Genomic DNA, 14,454 nt, shown 5'->3' on the forward strand with positions numbered 1-14,454 from the left:
TTAGACCCTAAAGTAGTTTCGCCAAAGTTCTAACTTAAATTCTAACCCCGTCACTCTGCTTTTATCAATGAAGACAATATCATTTGTCAACACCAAGGGACATTGTTTTAGATATTTTTAATGAGTTTATGATTTACTAAAACAAAAGGATAGGAGCACAAAGTAGAAACATTTATGTACTCCTATTTTTAATTAGAAATTCTCTAGACTCCTCTCCTACAATCCTAACGCTAATAATTATCTATCATACATATCCTTAGTAACCTCTGTATACCTACTGCTTACTCCCTTCTTTCCTAAATTCCACCAAACAACTTCCCTAAGTACTCATCATAAGCTTTTTCTGGCTCAATAAAAAATCATATGCAAGTACCTCTTCTTTTTCTCTAAACTTTTCCATTAATTTTCTTAAAAGATAAATAATTTCTTTTGCCGATCTCTCAAGCATAAAACCAAATTGATTCTCTGATACCTATGTTTGAGGTCTTACTCTTTGCTCTATTACCCTTTCTCATAATTTTATCATATGACTCGTAATCTTAATTCCACTATAGTTATTACAATTTTGAATATTATCTTTATTTTTGTACAAAGAAATTTTCTTTTTTTTATTGCAGTATGAAATTTGAAATTTAATTTAATTTAATAATGGAATTTTATTTTTATTTTTTTAAATTGCCTTGTCATCAGTCCATTCCAACCTTCTTCCTACAGAACATGAAATTCTCTTTGGCATATATATAATTATATTTTCATGTTATTAATCAAACGAAATGAGGCACATCTGGCGAGGCTTGGGGACGGAATCGAGCACTAAAATCGAATATTTTCTTAATTAAAGATAAAAAATTTTAGAAAGAAAAATAAATCAAAATCAAAATTTTAATCTGCAAGCCATTGTTGTAAAATGTCTTTTCTTTCGTCCCATTCTTATCATCATTAGTATCCAAACCTCTCATAATCACACTCCAACATCAATTCCACTCCTCTGTTTCTTCCAATCTTTTGTTGTTTCCATTTAATTACATTCCATCTCAACTAAACTACAAATATCAGCATGGTTTGCTAGACCATTGTATCATGGCATTTAGATTATATGCTAAGCCAGCAACATCAAGCCATAACTTCGTCCCATGGTTTCCAAGGTCTGTGAGGCTTGCACTGTAATCAGACGAAGATATGGATTCCTTCACTCACTCACTCACCGACTCACCTGTATCATTCATCTCAGAGCACCTGCAATATGATATCCATGCTAGGGACGAACCAGCACTAAATGACATGACAATTCTTCAATAAAGGGAGTATCATACAACATAGCAAATATCAAGCTCCCAGCTGCATTGCGCAAGGAACCAACCTTATTTATTTGCTCACTTTCTTTTATGCCTTGGACCAAATTTATCCTATGATTATCTTGATGAGTTTCTCGAGACAAATGTTGAAATTTCTGACAAGGATTTCAAAGGATCTCAACTTTAACCCTATATATTAGAGAGGATCTGGTTTTGGATTTTCATTGGATTTGGATTTGGATTTGGATTTGAATAAAATATAATGTAAAATTATATTGAAATTTGTCCAAATCCAAGGTCCGAAATCCATGTTCCCAAACACGGCAAGCGCAAATATTTAATCACGTCCATGTTCATCTCATAAATGGAAGGTAGCTATACTTCAGTGGCATTGATCAACTCTATTATTTCAAACCAACAATTTCATCTAAATATGGGAAAAGAAACAAGTTTTTTTTTCTTTCACCCTTTTTTAGCAACAATACACTGCTGTCTTCATACCAAATAATGTCATGACAGAGAAAACATAGGTACTACCATCCAGATGATAGTGGAGTCTCTTGTAACTTAATTTAAAATCACTACGTCAAAACATGAGAATTTCCAAATTTAAGAAAAATTTAAGAAAAATCCTCACTGGAGAGGATTTGAAACCTGAACTCCCAAATGCAGCTAGGACGTAAACCATTACGCCCAAGGCCAGGTTCAAGAAATCCAACAGAATAGGGGTACAGCACAATGTCTTGCTTCGAGAAGAAACGTTAGGTGCCCAATAAATATTACATTGGATTCTTGTTTTTTGGGAAAAAAAAAATTAGGCGCCCAAGGTATGTGCCTTTGTCCATAATATGGCCAGGTACAATAATCTCCGCTTTCTCAATACCCAGGCATTACATACCCCAAAATCCTGCATGCCTCGTAAAAAAAAAAAAGGACAGCCCGATGCTCAAAGCTCCCGCGTATGCGGGATCCAAGGAAGGGGTGAACTACAATAGAACTATAGTACGCAGTCTTACCTTGCATTTTTACAAAAGGCTGTTGCACTCCTCAAACCCATGACCTCCAGGTCACACGACGACAGCCTTACCTGCATGCCTCATAAAGTGCAAAATCTTCCCAGCATTTTATTGTTACTACTATTTCGGCAAGGAATTATAAAACCAGCATGCCTCAAAGGCTTGCAAGTGAACACCCCACTCAGAATGTAAATTAATAATGGTTAAAGCCTACATTAGTTTATCTGTACTCCCAAAGAAGCTACCAAATCATTAAAAATTCAGGGTAATATAGAAAGGGATTGACGCATGCCAGAAACTTCAAGCAGTTTTCCTCAGGATTAGAAAATGAAACAGTAAACCTGCTCAGGGATTCTAACACAAGTTACCAGGACCAATGCCTATTTTTGCTCATAATATTCGAAACACGATTACAAGCAAAGACAGAAAGGGGGAACAAATCAAGGCATGATTAACTTTCAGCAGGTTAGCTTATCAAGTTAGCAAAGGAATATATAAAATTGAATGGTTGAATCCTACATTTGCATCTGCACTCCCAAAAAGCTACCAAATCTTGCAATTTCAAGGTAATAAAAAGAGGGATTACATAGTGAAACAAAAAACCTGCTCAATGATTCTACTGGAGTTGCTAGGACATATTTTTGCCACAATCAGTCATATTAAATGTCATAATGACATAGCGAAAACATAAGTAAAACTATCTGGATGATTCCTAGAGACCATTATGGATCGTGTAAGATGACTCCCATTATCATCATGTCCTTTGGTACAGAATCCAATAGCATGATCCATATTGATTTATTCATCTAGTCATCTATCAATGGGGAAAATTAAATGGAATCAAATAATCATATATATATATATATGAACAATATTTATCTTTAATCACTTGGGACTCGTGCATGCGCAATTAAAATTTGAACACAACTCGGTAAATAAGCTTTGCCAAATCATGGCACTTGGTAATTGTTTTTCGGTAAAGAGGTGGTTGGAATCAACTTGGAGAGAAGGCCTATGTGAAGTATCCGCCTAAGTTTGTTGCTTATAGGTAGAATGTCAAAAAATTTTGCCGTTGAAATTGTTATGTTAGCTGATGGGGTTGAAAACTCTAATGCAAGGATTTTGTGTTTTTTGTCATCATTCCTTGACCTTGCATTGTAGTGAGCACAAATGCAATCTTTCTGTTAGTAATTTGTATTCCATGGAAGAACAAAACATAATGAAGTATATTGTATTTTTGTATGTTGTAATGTCAATGAAGACTTTTACACCCCATGCTACGTTTGAAGAGCAACTAACCAATTCGCTAAACCTTTTGGGAGCAAATGTTTTTCACTCGGCAAGTTTGGCATAGGAAACATATATGTCCCATCGTGCAGGGAGGGGGGGGGGGGGGGGGGGGGGGGGGGGGGGGGGGGGGGGGGGGTGGCATTAGAGGGGTTAAATAGGAGTATTTTTCTGTTAAGGCATTGAATATTAATTAATAGCAGTAAATAAAATTATTTGTCAACTTGTCATTCTAAATATATTTTTTGTAAATATATTTAAAATTTTAATATTTTAAAGAACTAATTCCCAAAAGAGGTACAATCACTCTATTATCTATCCTACTTTTCTATTCTACTCTCGTTGACATAGTCTCGCTTCTCTCTTCCTCTCTTCTTGTTTCCAACTAATCCCCCCCCCCCCCCCCCCCCCCCCCCCCCCCCCCCCCCCCCCCCCCCCCCCCCCCCCCCCCCCCCCCGGCCAAAAAAAAAAAAATCATTGAATACTTGAAAACATTTAACAAGGCCCTTATTTTGCTCACAATTGTTTGCAGAAGATATATGCATGCATAAATTTTGACCTTTCTAACTAAAATCTATAGAGCGTCATGCAAACAATTTGCATGGAATTCATCTAAAACTATTGTGTATGTAAACTTGGCATGTTGCTTACAATTGCTTGCACATGATATATAATTTGCAAAAATTGTGACCTTTTCAACTAAAATCTATAACATCTTATCAAACAATTTGAATGGAATTCACCTAAAAATTAGCACACGCTAGCTTAGCTTGTGGAAGGACTTAGACATGATCATTTATCAAGTTTCAGCTTCAATCCACCACCATAACAAAGCAACACTACACGACATGTAATATTAAATAAGTAATTTGGAATCTCATTCTCATATAAGCTTGTTTTTTTCTCTTGGGCACTAAATTTATTTATTTTAATGACAACTTCTTCCATCTCAAATTCAAAATTTAACTTGAGATTTATATTATTACTATGAGTTTCACTATTGAGATTGTTTCCTCTTTCCCAAAGCTCTCTCCCCCCCCCCCCCCCCTTCTTTTTTTCTTTTCCCTTGTTTTTACAGTGAAATATATGGATAGCCACCAAATTGGCCTAATAGAAGGTAAATCACTCGAAAGACACTAAAAACTGAAAGGAAAAAAAAAAATCTAAAAACCCAAACCAAAAATATTTTCATTAATATTTTTAAGCAAAAATAAAAAAAATCTTATGCTCCTCTCTGTATAAATAAAAAAAATATATGATTGTAAAATAAAAATTATTATGATTATTTAATATAACTATTAATTTCAAAGCTCATTTTCTAGTACAATAGGAACAATCATATTATACACAATAAAATAGTAGAAATATTTTTTAAATGGTTGTATCATTCTTTCGATTTTTTTAAAGAATTTTATGAATATTTTTATTTTAACTTCACACGGTTATTCTATTTTATTTTCAACTAAAAAATTATGTATAAAAAAATAATTTAATCCACAAAAAAATTAATTTTGGATAATAAGAAGTACTTCGGTGGCAACAATAAGTTGCCAAAATAATTAAAAAATCATAAAATCTAATTTTCAAATGTTTTGAGATCAGCTAAAATCCAACAACAGAAACAATAAACTTATTATGCATACATGATTTGTTACTTTACAACAACAAAAACCAAGAACAGAATATAAATATGATTTGAGAGAGACCGAAAGTCACTCATATACATGAAGAGAAGAAAATAAGTCGAATTTGAAACCAATAATAATCTCTGCATTCTCAAAACCTTACATATCCAAAAATCCTGCAAGCCTGATTAGTTCAAAATTTCCCTGCACTCTATTGTTATTACTGTTTCAACAAGGAATTATAAAACCAAAGCTATGAGTAGAATAAACATCCGAGCATTTTATTGCTATTAATGCTACCAAATCATTACAATTTCAGGCTTATACAAGTAGGGATTGACATATGACAGAAACTTCAAACAGTTCCTTTGGATAAGAACGTGAAGCAGAAAACCTGTTCCGTGATTCTAACACAAGTTGCCAAGGCCAAGGCATATTTTTGCCCACAACCTTCAAAACTAGATTACATACAAGGAAAGATGGAAAGAGAAATTAAATCAAGGCATGATTAACTTTCAGCAGGCTAGCTTATCAAGTTAGCAGTGGATACATAAAATTGAATGATTAAATCCTAGATTGGCATCTGTAGTCCCAAAAAGCTACCAAATCATTGCAATTTCAGGGTAATATAAAGAGATTGACATCAATCAGTTTCTTGGGATATAAAAAATGAAACATAAGACCTGCTCAATGATTCTACAGAAGTTTCCTGGGCCAATTTTTGCCACAATCTTCAAAACACGATTACAAGCAAGCAAAAACATGAGTAAGAAAATTATTTAAGGAATGATTAACTTTCAGCAGGTTAGCTTAACAAGTAAGCAGTGAAGTATATAAAAATCTAACAGCCATATAGTATAAATTTAAGGATCAAATGTAAACAGGGTAACACCAGATGTCCAGATTGCGGGAGAAAACCTGAGGGTTAGTTTAGTGAGGGGGATGCTACCATGTAGTTTTAACAGAATCAACCCACATATTCAAAAGTGTGAAAACATAACATGCAAGATTATATTGATGTCAAAAGACTGTAAACCACTGCCCAAACGATAGTGGAAGAAAAAAAAAATGAGCAAATCTATAAACCAATAATGGAACAAAAATTAACACCCAAAAACCAAAATGAAGCGGCATCCCTGTATTCATGATATAATATGAAACATATTTCCCTTCACAATAATCAACACAAACTATCAGTACAGAGATGAACAATGCAGTCATTATGATTATAAAATATTACAAAATGGGTGATGAATAATGATTCTTTGCAAAGGTTCCAATGTTCATAAGCCCACAACCTATATCTCTGAATCGCTTTCACAAAACATAGAGTTCTGCTTATTTACAGTCTTACCAACATCATCAGGTCCCGGCATTGGGCAAGGCGGCCATGAAAGAGTTGTAAGAGGACTCAAGATCAAAGTGCAGCTGCCGAGCCTGCTGCTCCGTCAGCTCATCTGCAGCCCCCATCTTTGACAGCCTCGCGATCCACTCCTTCATCTTCGTCTTCCCTTCGAAATCCGGCGGCAAAATACTCAACTTGCTAAGCGAAGCAGAGAGGTCAGAAAGCAGAGGATGAACCTGATCAACTGCAACCATATTCAGCTTTAGCGAATCCATCGCCGTGATGAAATTCTGAACGCATTCCGCCACAATGGACGCGGAGGTGGTCCCCAACGCAGCCGCCGCCGCCCGGTGCTCGACCGTGGCGGGCACTCCGGAAGTCACAAGGCGATTGAGAGCCGCCGGGCAATCCATTTTGTAGGTGTCCGCGAAGCGTTCGATGTTGGGGACCGTGTCCTTGAGCGTCGAAGCTAGGGTTTTGAAATGGGCGATAAGCTTCTGGCACTCGGTTTCGTACTCGGTCGAATTAATGATGTCGCGAACATAGGCCTTCTCCAGCTTCTCCGTGGATTTGATTATGGCGTAAAGCTCCGCGAAATTCTCGTACATTTCTCTCTCGCGCTTGTCGTTCCAGAGCTTGGCCTCCATTTGCGCGGAGATCAAATGGGGCTTCCTTTTATTCGGATTGGAGAAGAGAACGGGACACGCGCATAGAGAACCACCCTTCTTCACTGAAGAACAAAAAAATCAAAAAAACAAATCACACTTGAACTCCACAAACAGATCCCAATTCCCCGATCGAAATCCCTAGAACAAAACCTTGGATTCCGAATCAGAGGACGCGGATCATCATCCTGCAAATAATGGAATTGTCGAATCAAAAGATTTCGGGAAAAGATGAGAGAGGAAGGGAGACTCACATAAACGCGGCTTTGAATGATGTGAAGGAGTTGCAGAAAAGCAAGAAGAGGCTGTGGCGGAGGCGGTGATGTATGCTGCGGACGGAGGTTGCGTGTTTGGTCTAGCTTATGCTACTACTGCTTACGGCACCTGCAGGGCTGCGAAATTACCAAAAAATCCTCCCTGTTTCAGTGGATCGGCGGTATGTGATGGGTGATGGATCGACGCCAGCGTGGGTGCCGTTGACCCACTCCAACCGTTGGATGCCCTTACTTTCGGCTGTGATCTTTTGGACGAGCTTTTATGAGCTTGGATGGGCTTTCAGCGGCCCAACCCATGCCCAAAATGACGGGCTTAGCCCAATTTCTGTAAGATACTAATCACACGATTCTATTATGCAATATATTTTTTATTTAGTGCTTGTTTGGCAACACTTAAAAAAGCATTTTTATTGCTTTTTAAGTTTTGATAAATGCCTTTGTAAAATAATTTTTGTTTGCTTGGAGTTTAATTAAGTGTTTAAAGTATTACATGTTAAACAAAAATATTTTTTATAGAATATTCAACGAGCAATCAAATCTAATTTTTTTTTTTAGAATATTCAATGGTTTTTACTTTCTTTTGTTCTATAGTATGAAGAATGCAAGAAAATTTTCTAATCAATTTGGGTAATTTTATTTGTGCTCTTGTATATATTTATAATTTTTATTTTTTAAAAACTATATATTAAAATATTTACCAAATAAGTTATACTTTTGGTGCTTTGGTTTCAATCAATCTATAAATTAGTTCATAAAATTCAAAAGCTAACTCAATATCCAATACTTAATACTTAATTTTGTTAAATACCTCCTTAATCTCTCTAACAACATGCCACAAATGAAAGTCTCATGTGAAAGTACAACCTTTCATTGAGCACAACTTTGGCAATTATCCTCCATTAAAATCATATTTTAATGATTTTTATTACAAATAATGTATTTTAGTCAAATCATTAGTATATTATTACTAGATTTGTAAATGAAAATAATTTCTAATTAATTTTTTTTTTATCATTTTAATGAGTATTTATTTTTTAACACTCACATCTTTATTTTGACATTTAGGGTACTTGGGGAATGATTTGAAAGAGAAGAGGACCTCCACTTAATCTAGATTTGTCCAAATTTTTTTTTTTTTCTCAATTTTTGTCCATTTCCATGAATGTTTGAATGCAAGCAGTCGTTGGTCCCTTTATCTTTTGAAAAAATAGTTATTATACCATAAGCAGATAGTCAAATTTCCCTCTACAAGGGGTTAACCATCGAATCCTAATAGTACATTTTTTTTTTTTCACTTTTTCATATTTTCCTCTAAAATTCTTAATGTTTTTGAGTTTTTACACTCATTAGAGTGTAGATCGTCGAATTTCTTTACTATTTGGATGAAAATTTTCATAGTTTTTCCATTAAAAAAAAAAAACTAGATTTCTCGTGTCAAAAGCAAATTCACTCAAGTTTTTGTCGAAATCTTTAAGTTTTACCTTTTCAAACTTCCTTTTAGTCATACATCTATGACGCAGCTTTTGAATGTTCTCGAAAATTTTCAACATTGATTTCTAGGCGCATTTGTACTTGTTCCATAAAAAATTCACAACTTTTTTAAGTTTAAATAAAGAAAAACTAATTTTTTTTTCAAAGTAATCACTCATGAAGCGACTTGGAGGTGGAAAAAATTTTTAAATATTTTAATTTGATTTCAATCTTTATTTTACAAAGTTTTTATTGAAAAATAGATTTTCTAGTTAAAAATAAATAATTATTTGATAAGGTTTCATGTGTTTTCAAAGATTTTTAAATAATTTAAATTGTTTTCTCAAAAGCAATCATCAAAATGTTTTCTAAATTTTTTATTTTTTAAAAAAATATTTTGGAATTATAAGTGGTTTAATTCCTCCAATGAATGATACATAGATAATCTACCTTTGTAGATTCAATCACAACTAAAAAACTTAATTATTTTCTTTGTTTTTGTTTGATTGATTAAGGAATTTGTTAAGACATCAAAGCAGTGGAATTTTTATGCTTTTCAAATGGGTTAAAAGGCAGAAGTTTTAAACTGTCTAATCATTCAAGTGTGTCTTTTAATTATTTTCTTATCTTTTCCTCCAAAAATTAATTTCTAAGTGAAAAACACACACTCGCATAGGGTAAATGCTATAATGATTCTTAGAATGGGTATTTGAGGGTACTTGGTCTTCTAAATCTTAAATTAAAGAAATTTAAAAGTCTACCTTTACTATTCATAATGATACCTGAAACTAAATATTTTAAAAGAAATATTTTCCTTTATTTTACCTTTTTAGAACATTCAAATATAATAATAGACTTCGTTTTAAATAAAATGAGTAAATAAGAGAAACTAAAGATGATTATTTTTACTTATTTTGGTTTATACAAGTCACCAAATATTGGCAACCAAAAATGTGTCTTCTCAACCTGGTATTGACACACGTGAAATAATTTTGGTAAACAAAAACGCTGTTATTTTGCAGGTACAGCAAAAAATGATGCATTTTCTTTGGGAGTCAATATTAAAAGATAACTATTTTGTAATCTTGCAACAAATTGCGCGTTATTTTGTCGTCAACTGCTGTATTAATATAAATCTATTGATTCCAAAGATCTTGAATAATCATGATTCTCTCTTCTAAATTATACAGAAAATAATTAGCTTACCTGAATCCATTGGACAAATCTTGGAAAAGGAGTAGGCAAATCCTTTGAAGAAAGACAGGCAGAAGAAAAGCAATTTCTCTCTCTTGGCCCCAAAAGATGTTACATTAATTACACAAATAATAATGGTTATTTTGTCCGTTTATAGGGTAGAAAGAGGACCGGTTTTCCTTATTCATAATGACTCTCTTTCCATCAAAGATAGTCCAAATAGGAAAATAATTTGTCTAATTAATTAAAACAATAATTTACCATTACATCTTAGAATTGCAACCGTTTCATTAATCCCAATAATTAAAATTTTGCCACATTGTTTGGGACAAAATCTTACATTCTCCCACTTGGCCCATACGACGATATCATACTTATTGGGATAGTTAAGGTAGATATTAGGTGCGCAACATTCCAATTCTTTATCAGTTTAGTCACCATAATACTATAAGTAAAACCAGGGTCGGCTCTTCACAATATGGGGTTCTAGGCGAATGATTTAATCAAGGACCCTTAATATTTTTTTTAATTTTTATTTTTATTTAAAATTAATTTTTCTAACTTTTTGAGATGCAAAATCACTAATTAAAGTTTTATATTCAAGATTTTCAAATATTTCTTTTTCTATTGAAAACATAGTCAATCCATTTAATCTTTCTTGTGACATAGTTGATCGCAAATAATTTTTTATAAGTTTAAGTTTTGAAAAACTTTTTTCTGCAAAAACTACTGTCACAGTTATCGTTAATAAAATTCTGTGAGCAATAAATGCATTTGGAAAACAATCTACCTTTTTTATAAAGTTCAATGTTTCAATTAGTGTACTCGTTTCTTCCAAACTTTCTTTTAAAATTCTCAATTCTGAAAATAAATTAAAATCATTAATATCTGAATATGTACCACATTTTAAAATATTCTCAAGTGTCAAATATTTTTGTTTCAAATTATTCTCATCTAATGATTTTAATATTTTTAAATCATATAAAAAATCAAAAATATTCTCATATATTTGAAATTGTTCAAATCTACTCTCAAATAAAATAATAGCTTGGTCTATTATGTATAAGAAAAAATTAATCCTAAGAGATTCTTCAACTGAGTGTGTTGTATCATCATTAGCATTCTCATCAAATTGTTTTTTTCTATTAATTACACGTTTTTTATGAAATATAGGTTCAATATTCATTTCAAGTGCAATCTCTTTTACTAAAATCATAGAAGATATAAATTCATTCTCCCTATAATTTTTTAGAAAAACAATAAGAACTTTTAATTGATTAATGGCGACATCAATACACATATCTTTTAATTGTAAATTTTTACTAACACAATTAACATCAAATAGTATGTCATACCAAATAATCATTCCTAGTAAGAATTCAAAATTTTCTCATTTCATAAGTTGCTATACATAAGATTCACTCTTTGTTTTTGGATCATCACTAGTTTTTTCTAATTGAAGTAAAGCATCTCTAATTTGAGAAGCTTGAAACTTTATTGTCTTAACACTCTCTTTTCGACTTTCCCAACGTGTTTGTGATAATGATTTTACAGTTAAATTTGGTACATATTCAGTTAAAATTTTCCATCGTTTCGTAGAAGAAAAAAATAATGTATATATTCGTTGTACTACTCCAAAAAAAGTTATAACTTTATAACAACAATTAGTCATATCACAAAGTACTAGATTAAGACTATGACAACCACACCGAGTATAAAATGCTCTAGGATTTATATCTAATAGTCTTTTTTGTACACCTTATTGTTTTCTTTTCATATTAGATCCATTATCATATTCTTACCCTCTTATATTCTCAATACCAAGTTCAAATTTTTGTATAACATTTATTAATTCATTAAAAAGTCTTTCTCTTAACGTATCATCTACTTTTAGAAATTCTATAAAATGTTCTTCTATTTTAATTGGACTTGTAGAAAGATTCAAATATCGTATTATTAAAGGCATTTGTTTTTTATGACTTACATCCGGAGTGTAATCGAGTATGATTGAATAACATTTTGTTTTATTGATTTGCTTCATAATTTTCTTTTTAATATTAAGAGTTAATAAATTTATCAATTCATTTTGCATATTATGACCAAGATAATGATTATGAATTTCACCATGTTGAAAACGTTGAATATGTTCTTTCATTATTGGATCAAATTCTGCTATCATTTCAATTAAACTTAAAAAAATTCCATTATTCTTTTGATAAATTTGTTCATTTTTCCCATGAAATGCCAAATTATTTTTAGTAAGAGTTTTCACAACAGAAATAATTCTCAATAATACTTTTTTCCAGTGTTCTTTTTCTTTGTTAATTTGTTCTTCTATATTTTTATCAATTGTTGCATTTTTTAACAATCTTAACTCTAAATTAGCCCATTTACTCATATTAAAAATATGTTCTTCACTAATTTCATGACTTTAAAGTTTAGTACTAAGATTTTTCCAATTTTTACACCCTTCATTAGCTAGTTGTTGGTTATTTAATTTTTGGCCAAATAACTTACAACAAAAACAAAATACTCTAACTAAATCTTTAGAATATATAATCATTTTCTATCATGTTTCTCTCCATTTGATAATTTTCAAACATAATATATGTTTGAAAAATGTCTTGAATTTTCATCTTTTGGAAAAATTAAATCATTATCCCTAATAGGATCTTTTTCAACTAGTAGATTTCGTAATTTTGTATCTATATTTTTCCAATATTTTGGATCATAAATATTATCATCTTTATTTATTTATTTTTCTTCTATATTGTTAAAATGTCTTTCAAAAGAAATATCATTAGTGAACATTTTCTGTATATCAATGTTATCTTTATCACTATTATTATTATTATTATATTCTAATTCCATCTCTAGAATTGATTGCTCGTTTCTCGGAAGATTTTCATCTTGCTTATTTATATTTTGCTTAGAATTAAAAATAAATTTATCAAGAGCTCCCTTTTGAGATGACACTAATTCTTCTATTTTTTTTTCTTCGTTTTTCATATTCGGATTCATATTTTCTCGTTGACATAATTAAATTTCAAAATTAACACTAACTATAAATTGACAAATTATGTAAACAAATAAAAATAAATTTAATAAATCTATAGAAATAATAGATTGAAACAATATAACCTGATTATTATTATTATTACAAATTGATCGGCAAGCGAGACTTTAGAAATATCGGATTCTTACCAGATACAACGCTCTAACCTCAAGGCTTCCAAAATCTAAGAAAAAATAGAAAAAAAAAATTAGAGTGAAAATAATAGAAAAATAATATAAAAACATTGAAATCAAAATTAGAGTTGATGAAAATTACAAATAATCGAAGGCCCGAAGATGATGAGCACAATAGTCGGAGCAAAAATCATAGAGAGACCAAGAGATGAGAGTAAGAGAGTGTGAGAGATGAAAACAAATTTTTAGAGAAACTAAGAGAGAGAGATGGGAGTAATAGATGATTTGAATTACAATAAAGTTGTTAGTTGGAAAGTATAAGACTTGAAAAATAAAAGAATTAAATTGTATTTATTTTATATTTTAAAATATAATTTCATTTATTTGTTAGTTGGGAAGTCAATTATGGGAATAGAACATAATAAATAATATTAAAATTATTTAATTAAAAAAATTTTGAGGCCAAAAAAATATATTATTATATTAAGAAAAATTGAGGGACCCCAAAAATTTGGGGGCCCTAGGCGAGCACCTCAATTGCCTAAAGGCAGGGCCGCCCCTGAGTTAAACAACCTACAAGTGCGAGTCATGGTGGTTCTACATCATTAAAGTGACATAGTTCCTTCCATGTACCACAACACTAGTAAACCATTCAATCATAGTCTATAAATGAGAAGTGTTTGTAAGGTCCGACAATTATGTCTTTGTCAGAGACAATTCTTGTTATCATTCATCCAAAATCATATATATACGTACATCATGGAAAACAGGAAATATCATAAACACATTTGATGAGCTCTCAAGTGTCACAAGAAATAAACAAAAATACAATCCACAAATGAAAGTTATGGGTCACAACAAAGACTCATTATGTTAAAATGTTCCTTAAATGCCTTTGGCGGTAAACCCTTCGTTAGTGGATTTGCAATCATGAGCTCAGTTTTTAAATTTTCTATATACATTTGTTGTTTTTGAATCTCCTCTTTGACGACAAAATATTTGAGCTTCATGAGCTTGGCACCATTAGAATATTTGTCATTCTTGGAGAAGAATACTGGTGCAATATTTTTACAATAAATACTCAGCGGCCTAG

The 14,454-nt window shown here is 31.8% G+C and overlaps 1 protein-coding gene across 1 annotated transcript; it reads right to left on the reverse strand.

Moving 5' to 3' along the window:
• Window positions 1-6,373: 6,373 nt before the first annotated feature.
• LOC131154485 (vacuolar protein sorting-associated protein 28 homolog 2) lies at window positions 6,374-7,651 on the reverse strand. The gene is made up of 2 exons (XM_058107291.1): window positions 7,488-7,651; window positions 6,374-7,298 (listed from the first exon to the last, which is right to left on the reverse strand). Exon 2 carries the CDS (start codon window positions 7,213-7,215, stop codon window positions 6,586-6,588), a length of 630 nt encoding a protein of 209 aa, XP_057963274.1. The 5' UTR covers window positions 7,216-7,298; window positions 7,488-7,651; the 3' UTR covers window positions 6,374-6,585.
• Between the last annotated feature and the right edge of the window lie 6,803 nt (window positions 7,652-14,454).

Source organism: Malania oleifera, chromosome 4 (assembly GCF_029873635.1).
Source record: "Malania oleifera isolate guangnan ecotype guangnan chromosome 4, ASM2987363v1, whole genome shotgun sequence".
NCBI classification, from domain to species: domain Eukaryota; kingdom Viridiplantae; phylum Streptophyta; class Magnoliopsida; order Santalales; family Ximeniaceae; genus Malania; species Malania oleifera.

Coding starts and splice junctions, on each gene's coding strand:
- LOC131154485 (XM_058107291.1), bottom strand. CDS start 7,215: ATGGAGGCCAAGCTCTGGAACGACAAGCGCGAGAGAGAAATGTACGAG.